This window comes from Crotalus tigris, unplaced genomic scaffold, assembly GCF_016545835.1.
Source record: "Crotalus tigris isolate CLP2741 ecotype Arizona unplaced genomic scaffold, ASM1654583v1 scf7180000018563.1161478300:1536566, whole genome shotgun sequence".
Lineage (NCBI taxonomy): Eukaryota > Metazoa > Chordata > Lepidosauria > Squamata > Viperidae > Crotalus > Crotalus tigris.
In genome coordinates, this window is record NW_024097077.1 from 582557 (window position 1) to 591344 (window position 8788).

The following is an 8788-nucleotide window of genomic DNA, read 5'->3' on the forward strand; positions in this document are numbered from 1 at the left end:
CCCAGGTCCGGACGTTTCCCAACCCAACTCCGAGCTTGCTATCTTCGCGCCTCATCTGGTTTAGGTTCACCCCCCGCAGCTTGTGCAACGCTTCGCAACAGATACACACACACACACACACACACACACACACACACACACACACACACGCCGCGCCCCTCCCTCTCCCCCGAGTGCGGCCCTGTGCGCTTTTGGCTCCCTGCGTTGCTTTATTTGGCAAAAGTTTTCCAGTCGGGGGGGGGGAGAAGAAAGGGTGGAGATTGGGGGGGGACCAGTCACGTTGCAAGCCCGCGTGCCGGCGGGGGCCTGGCCCGGAGCCCGGAATGAGAAAGTTAATCAAGCGCGCAGCAAAGCAACAGCTTTGCAAACTCCAGGCGGGGGGGAGGGGGGCATGCTGGGGGGAGGGGAGGGGCAGGAGGGCGGGGGAGCAGCCGAGCGAGGCGGAGGGGAGGGGAGGGCGAGGGAGGGAGGCAAATTTGAAAGCGGCCGGGCTTCCCTGCGCCGTTGCTGCGCCGTTGCTGCGCGGATCCCCAGCGCCACAAAGGAGCGGCTCCGGGTCCCGTCGCTCCGGACGGCCGCGGCGGTGACCGAGGCTCCAAGGTAAGACCCCGGCCCCCTCTCGCGGGGTCCTGCGGCTGGAGGGAAGGGCGGGCAGGGGTCTCCCGACGGCTGGCAGCGCCGGGTCCGTCGCAAGCCGGCTCTAGGGGCCCCGGGTGGCCTCTGGGGACGGTGTGTGTGTGTGTGTCTGTGTGTGTGTGTGTGTGTGTGAGAGAGAGAGAGAGAGAGAGAGAGATTCTTCTAATCATGGCCAGGGCAAAGAGGTCTTCTAACCTTCACTGGACCTGCTTTGTCACTAGGGACATCTGATGTGGTGTGTCGTGTGTCGTGTCTGCGTGTGTGTGTGTGTGTGTGTGTGTGTGTGTGTGTGTGTGTGTGTGTGTGTGTGTCGTTCTCTCTCTCTCTCTTTTGCCACCATCTTCCTCTGAGTGTTGTTGTTGTTTAAAAAATATTCCAACCTATTTACCCAATCCAAGATTCCTTGGTCATCTCCTACAACAATGGTTCTCAACCTTTTTAATGCCGCGACCCCCAACCGGTCGTAAGTCAAGGACTACTCAACCGGTCGTAAGTCGAGGACTACTCAACTGGTTCAGCACCGTTTGCAGAAGGGGACTTTTGGCGGGCTCAGCAGGGCAGAGACAGCCTGGACAATTCCTATTGGCTTTTGAAAGCCAATAGAACTAGACTCTATTCAAGAGAGTCTATTCTATCGGCTTTCAAAAGCCAATAGAATAAAAGGGAGGAGCACAGCTAAGGAAAAGGGGAAAAAAATGGCGGACTGCGTTGTTTGGCAACCCCCATGAAATGGTCGTTCGACCCCAAATGGGGTCCCGACCCACAGGTGGAGAACCACTGTCCTACAAGGACTAACCATGCTTGACTCTGCTTAGCCTTTTCAAGGTCAGTTGAGGTTGGTGAGACCACATAGTCTCCTCTTTGAGAAGGGCAGCTTAGCATGTCTGAGTGATTCCTTGCCATCTGGATCTTGCTTCCCAGGCGGTGGAGTTAGCAACTGGGGATTGTAGGAGTGGAAAGCCAAGAGACGTGGAGGGCCCTTTTGGAGAAGGCTCTTTGGAGGAGCCCAAGTAAGTCTTCTGCAGGCAGCTGCACTTCAGGAGAAGGGAGCCAGGAGAGACAAGTGGAGACCTGCACATCATGACATCAAGATGAGGTCGTTGTGGCTTCTCACAGCCTCCCCGGAAAGCGGGCAATTCAAGGGTAGGACCCTTCCTGGGGCTAGATCCAAAGATCAAACCAACTCCACTTTCGGAGCAGTGGTTTAAAACTCCCACAGAGAGGGGTGTGGAAAAGGCTCAGCTCCTTTTCCAAATAAAACAACCCAGAGACGAAAATGGACCCGATTGCATAAACTTCCTTTTCCCTGGATTTTCACGCTTGGATTATCCTCACCTGGGGATTTCCTGTCAATGCAGCTGCTTCACCCATGGGGGTTTTCTAGGGAAGAGGTGTGCTTCCAAGATAGGAAACCCAGATTGACCTATCGGTGCCTGGGATGACCTGTTCAGGGCCTTTCCAGGTGATTCCACCACTTCATGGTTAGCATGAGGTTCCACGCAAGGGAGAAGAAGCAGTGGAAGCACGGGTGGGATTCAGCAGCTCTGCGAACCCGTAGCTCATGTTTTGGTTGCCCAGGCCCAGAACGGACTTCCAGAAGCGGCATCCACACAGAGAACCGGTTGTTCACCTATTTGAATCCCACCACTGAGCTGAAGGTGTTGTTCTAGGCTGGGCAGCCTTGCCTGGACAATTTTGACCTGAAGGGAGTGGGAAGCAAGGAAGGAAGGAAGGAAGGAAGGAAGGAAGGAAGGAAGGAAGGAAGGAAGGAAGGAAGGAAGGAAGGAAGGAAGGAAGGAAGGAAGGAAGGAAGATTTTGACCTGAAGGGAATGGGAAGGAAGGAAGGAAGGAAGGAAGGAAGGAAGGAAGGAAGGAAGGAAGGAAGGAAGGAAGGAAGGAAGGAAGGAAGGAAGGAAGGAAGATTTTGACCTAGTGACAGAATTGTGCCTGGCACCACCTCATTGAACGAAAAAGATTTCATTCAAGGTTTATTACTCTTAGGAGTCAGGCAATTGACCTGCTCGTGGGAGCTTCTTCTGTAGCGCAGGAGAAAGTGGCAGGCAGCAGTTTCAGCTACTCAAGGATTACTCCTATGCTTGTTGTCATGGCAACCCCAAAGCAACAAAAGGAGGGGAACAGCATCTTGCTAGATCCGGCAGGGCTTCCCTGCTGTAGAACACCACCCACAAGCTCAACGCCGAAGATGGAAAAAGGCAACATATTTCTTCCACAACATACTTCCTTCAGTGCATAATCCCTGCAAACACGTTTGCTGGACCCACTGAATGCCAAGGTCCCAAACTCTGGGCTAGCCTAGCCACTACCCCCAGCCAGCCAGGTTAGTTCACGCCTTGGCTAGGAACACGTGAGAAGAAGCACATGGTGCCTCGGAAACTTGAGTTTCATCAAAGTAGCCCACAAAGAGTGAATTGGTCAGGTGGATAGGTGGGAAGGAGATGTCCAGCTGGGTGGATTTTATCCAGAAAAAGTTGGAATAGAAATGTGAGACTTTCTAGTTCTGGGACAATATGGTTAACTAGGAGATGCATATGCTGGGCTGTTCTGTTTTTGTTTTTTTGCACGATCAGATTTGGACACTGAGAGAAATGCAGCATGGCACAGGCTGCTGAGGTCACATTTTCCAACCTGGGCACCTCTAAGATGTGTGGACTTCAGCTCCCAGAATTCCCTAGCCAGCATGTCCGCCCGTTAGAGTTGCTGAGGTTGAGATACTCCTGCTTAAATATTGCACCCACTTATCCTTGACGAATTCTGGGGCCTTTGATGTCACTTATAGCCAAAAAAGACCTGTGAATCTATCTGAGAAGGATCCAGCGCTGTTCATTGAGCACAGGGGTAGGCAACTTTGGCTCATTTATGATTGGTGGACTTCAACTCCCAGAATTCCTGAGCCAGCTGTGTCATAAATGAGCCAAGGTTGCCTACCCCTGATTTAACCTGCAACAATTGTAGATCTGATTGATGCCTTTTGGGCACCAAAATAGAACAGACAACTGTTTTGTGCACTGGTGGTGTCGCCATTCGTTAGATCAGGGGTAGGCAACCTTGGCTCTTTTATGACTCGTGGATTTCAACTCCCAGAATTCCACGAGTCATAAAAGAGCCAAGGTTGCCTACCCCTGCGTTAGATCCTTGATGGTGGTGACTCCTTGTCAAACTGGTGGAGCTCCTTAACTGGTTTTAATGGGCCAATCCCTAGAAATCTCAAGCCCACCTAGATGTGCCCTGCTTCTTATGCCACACTTTATGGTGGTTGGGGGGGGGTGCAACCTTGTCAATTTATGAACTTCAACTCCCAGATTTTCTCCAATCAGCCATGCTGGCTGGGGAATTCTGAGAGTTGAATTCTTAAAGCCGAGAAGGTAGGAAGGACGTGGCTGCTTTGGGTAATTAAAGGCCCTAGCGTGTTCGGGTGAAGGCAGCATACAAGTCACAAAGGGTGTGTGTGTGTGTGTGTGTGTGTGTGTGTGTGTGTGTTGGTTTCTGGGGGATCTCGTTGGAACCGTCTGTGAGAGGCAGCCTCCCTTGCTGAAGACTGGAGGCTCTCCCCAGGCCTGGCCTTCCCTGTAAGACTCAGCCCTGCCCCAGAGGGATGGGAGACCACCAGGAGTGGCACGTTGCAAAAGGCCCCGGCAAGCCTCCTTGATCCTGTGGCTCCCGCTGCCAGCAAGGGGTGCCAGGGATTGCCAAGGAGCTCGACTCGCCGGGAAGCGCCGGGCCCCCCTTTGCCCCCCCTCCTCCGGATCCCCCCTCCCCGCTGCTTTCCTCCAGAACCCCCGGCCCCTCCGCCCTCCCACGCCGGGCGCTGCGCTCCTGCTTCCCGCGGGCAGGGCGGCTTTGGCGGGCGGGCGCGGAGCTGCGCGCTTGGGCGGCCCTGCAGCGCTTCCCTTCCCCCCCCCCCGCCGGGGCTTCCAGAGGACGCGGAGCTTCCCGCCGCGGGACCCGCCAAGGAGAGGATTTGCCCGCTGGGGCAACTGCCGCGCCCGGCCTCGCCAGCGCCGCCGCTTCTCCTGCGCAGCCCCGGCCGCGCGGAGCTTCGCCTCGGCCCCGGTGCCGCTGGAAGCGCCTCCAGTGGCCCGGCTGGGCTTCCCTGCTTCTGGGGACCCCTTTGGTCCTTGGATGGGAGGCCACCGGGAGATGCCCGAGGGAGCCTGGACTGGGAAGCCGGGAGGGCTGGACTGCACAGACCAGCGGATTCAACCAGACCCGTTTTCGGCTGTAGAGATCCCAGGGTGGATCAGGACAGCAAGAGCCAGGTTGGAATCGCACAGGAACTGGGGGGGGGGAGATCTGTGGGGGGGGGGCTGGGCTCTCCTGGAAGGGAAGGGGGGGCTTCACGGGGCTTCGTGGCCGGCTTGGATTTGGCTCCGTGCTGAGCAGGGACCGGGCTCCCAGGCTCTCCAGATGTTTCCCAACATCTGTAGTCCCCGGGACCAGGGTCAGGCAGGTTGGCCTGCCCCAAGCCAGGGAAGCACGGCCTGGATGACCAGGGGACGGACATGAAGGCGCCTGGAAGGTTCAGCCTTACAAAAAAAGAAGGCTGTGGACATAATGGGCAAAATGTGGACATCGTGGCTGTGGCAGTGTGATTGGAGCTGTGTTGGATGGGTGAATGGATGGATGGAAGGAAGGAAGGCGAGAACGTAAATGGAAGGAGAAGAAGAGAGGAGGGGAAGGGAGGGAGGAAAGAAAAAAGGAATATTAGAAGGTGAAGGAAGGAAAGGGAAGAAAGGAGGGAGGGAAGAAAGGAAGGAAAGAAAGAAAAGGAATCAAATGGAATCCTAAGTCTAAGCCTGCAGGGGTTCTCAACCTTGGCCACTTTAAGACTTGTGGACTTCAACTCCCAGAATTCCTCAGCCAGCAAAGCTGGCTGAGGAATTCTGGGAGTTGAAGTCCACAAGTCTTAAAGTGGCCAAGGTTGAGAACCCCTGGAACTCTAAGGCAATATTTGACAACTTTGAGAAGTACGGACTTCAATTCCCAAAATCGCCCAGCCAGCAGATTGAAAAAAACACTGCTCCAAGGCAGGGGTCCCCAACCCCCACTCTATGGACCACACCGGTCTGCAGCATACCAGCAACCAGTCTGTGCAAACAAGCAAAGCCCCATCTGTGGGAGGCCGGCAGCACACAAAACCACGCACCCTCCGGTCAGTGGAAAAACTTCTCTCCAAGGAACCGGTCCCTGGTGCCCAAAAGGTTGGGGGGGGGGGAATGCTACTCTTAAGATATTGTCCTTATTGCCAGGAGGGGAATACGTCAGAGACAAAGCCTCGGTCTTTAATTTTCCCCTTTGAGAATCAAAGGAACCAATCCGTGTTTTGTCCATTTGTTCTCAACAGGTCCTTGGTGTTTGAGGCAGCAGGGACAGGAGATGGATCTGGTTTTGGCAAAAGCAGCCCCCATCAGGAGGAACCTTTTCGGACCGGTGGACCACGAACATTTGCAGCAGGAGTTCCAGAGCCTGATGAGATCCAGCATGGAACAGGCGAAGCAACGGTGGAACTTTGACTTCTTCCAGGACGTGCCCGTCGTGGGCCTTCTCCAGTGGGAAGAGCTGCAGGGCCACGAGGTTCCTGCCTTCTACCACACGCACGTGGCCAGGGAGCCTCGCCCGCCTCTGCAGCCCGTGAACAGGACTGTGGACAGAGAAGGGCCAGTTCACCCCCTGGACAGAGAGACAGAAAGATTCAGGTCGATCAAAACAGCCACGGGAGCGAAGAAGCGAAGGCAGACACATTTGACAGGTATGTCGAGGTTTTTCAGCCCAGACGCTTCAGATTCAGGCTGCAGTTCCACAGGGCGAAGGGAAAGCAAAACGAGGACACGGTCAGGCGTGCTCAAAAGTTGAAAGTGGCAGGGATCCGCTAGAATAGCCGGAAAGAAACGTATCCAAGCTTTAAAAAGGGACTCTGAGAATTAAGATCTCAACGCCCGTCCACAGTGAGGTCCCTGGGGCAGATCCTGTTCCTGACTCTGCATAGAGAGGTGAATTAACAACAACAACAACAATAATAATGTTGGAAGGGACCTTGGAGGTCATCTAGTCCAACCCCCTGCTCAGGCAGGAAACCCTAGTCCAGATCATCGCAATAACAGCAAAGAGGTTGGGTTTTCTTGACCTCCTTGCTCCAGCCTAGTGCTTCTTTCGGGTTTTGGAGCACACAATGATCACCCCACTGAAAAACCCACCAAATAGGTGATCCTGGCTGATCACTCTGATATAGCATCCTAATTATTTAAACAGAGGGACGCCATTTTATCTGATAACCATTATCCAAGTCAAGGTCAAATTTTACAAAAGCACTTTAAAAAAAAAAAGAACACCCCAAATACGAGTAGTCCTCAACATTTATGTTGGTAAGCGAGAGGGTTGTTAAGTGGGCTTGGACCCATTTTACTTGGCTGAGGAATTCCGGGAGTTGAAGTCCACAAATCATAAAAGGGCCAAGTTTGAAGACCCCCCCGGTTTAGGATCTTTCCCTTCAATAATCTTTGAGTATGATTTCAAAAGAAATTCAGCTGATGTTGTTCAGTTGCCCAGATAAAAGCTGGCTAGCAAAAGGCAGGTGTGCTCCCTGGATGTTTTATGAAAGAAAACATACACAGTGTAAACAACAGGTGACCGTGGGAAAGTCAAAAAAATCAGGATGGGGAGACTGCATGCACACCGAATGTTCCACTCTTTTTTTTACTGGCAACCATTTTTTTAAAAAAAAAAACTTGTTTTATGTCCCTTTTTATACACCTGTGTGATACATGTGCAGGACTGGTATTAATTGTGCCATCGCAACTGCCATCTTGACTGCAGACCCCTTAGTTGTTTCTTTTTTGTTGTTTCTTAGTTGTTTATTTTTTTTAATGCAGGAATGTAACTGGGAGTTGGTTTTATGGGAGGGGGGGGTGTTCCAGAAATAGGACAATGTACCTCTTGGCTTTTCCCCCTTCCAAAAATCTACCATCTCCTTTTTCGTAAGATTTCCACTCTGCTCACTCTGGAGAAATGTATCACGTCCATGTATCACGTCTTGTTATTACTTGTTGGTTTGGATTTATTTTTTTTATTTTTTTGCAGATTATTATACAACGAAGAAGCAGATCAAAACAGATATGCAAACACCAGTAAAGAAATTGAGCTTCTAAACTGGAGCATCATGGGGTGGATCGCTTCCCAGATTTCTTCTTTTTTTTTTTTTTCCCTAAAAGAACTTCCAAGCTTATACAACACCTCAGAATGATATATACCTAGAACTAACACTTTGTAGCTTCGCAGAGAAGAACAATGAAAATGGGAACAGTTATTAAAAGAACAACAAAACAACTCTTATGAAACGGCAGTCCATCCAAATAAACTGAATAGCTCAGGAAACTTTTTTTTTTAAAAAAAAAACTGATCGTCAAATATGAAAAAGGAGGATTGCAGCAACAATCCTTGCTTAGCGTAACACTGTCAGAAATGTTTAAAATACTGCACATGCCCAAATGGTGAGCAGCATTCTACCACTTTCCATGTTGTATTTTTTAATTGTTTAATATATTAAGGTTTCATCTCGGTGTGAAAAGCAGAAACGTTTTACCAACTTAGTGAATTTAAGTTTTAAAAACGGAGTCAGCACATCCCTTTCTTGATTTGCATTCAACTATTATAGGAGCACAATCAGCCCCTGCAGTTTCCATTCAGATGTTACCTCTTTTACCACTTAGTACAGGTGCCTGACACGCAAAAAAAGGGGTGGGGTTTGATCACACAATGGCTAGCCCACCTTGATTTATTTCTTTTTAAATACAAAATGCTGCAGATGTATCTTGCAGCTGGAAAACCCTAGGAAAATGTTTTGTAGCCTGCTTTCGGAAGTCCTCTGTCATTTGGAGCTGATTTCTTTCCACACCAATATGTCTTGATTGCAGTAGATGGTTGTTTAAATATTCCTGGAGAATATGTTTTTAATCATATGCATGTATTGTGTGCTTTAGATTTGGTGAAGCTGGGCTTAAAAGCAGGCAAAGGTGGAATAACACAAGCCTGGCCATATTTTGCTAAATTGATATTAATTATGAATTGGCTTTATTCAGTGGCATTCGGGAAAACCGTCAGATGTCCCTCAGATTAAAGTGTAAATCCTGCATTGTA

General features: G+C 51.0%; 1 protein-coding gene across 2 annotated transcripts; it reads left to right on the forward strand.

Annotated features, from left to right (window-relative positions):
- The first annotated feature begins 443 nt into the window (after window positions 1–443).
- Window positions 444–8788, forward strand: LOC120313065 (cyclin-dependent kinase inhibitor 1-like). Of its 2 annotated transcripts, none has more exons than XM_039354571.1 (3): window positions 444–600; window positions 6000–6404; window positions 7733–8788. In XM_039354571.1, exons 2-3 carry the CDS (start codon window positions 6032–6034, stop codon window positions 7798–7800), a joined length of 441 nt encoding a protein of 146 aa, XP_039210505.1. In that variant the 5' UTR covers window positions 444–600; window positions 6000–6031; the 3' UTR covers window positions 7801–8788. The 2 variants fall into 2 exon arrangements, with proteins under 2 accessions (XP_039210505.1, XP_039210506.1); XM_039354572.1 differs by lacking the exon at window positions 444–600 and adding an exon at window positions 4665–4914.

Bases quoted from the DNA above. Each gene is read 5' to 3' on its own strand.
- LOC120313065 (XM_039354571.1), top strand. From the start codon at position 6,032: ATGGATCTGGTTTTGGCAAAAGCAGCCCCCATCAGGAGGAACCTTTTC. The intron at 6,405-7,732 runs GTATGTCGAGGT...ATTTTTTTGCAG, and splicing joins AAGGCAGACACATTTGACAG to ATTATTATACAACGAAGAAG.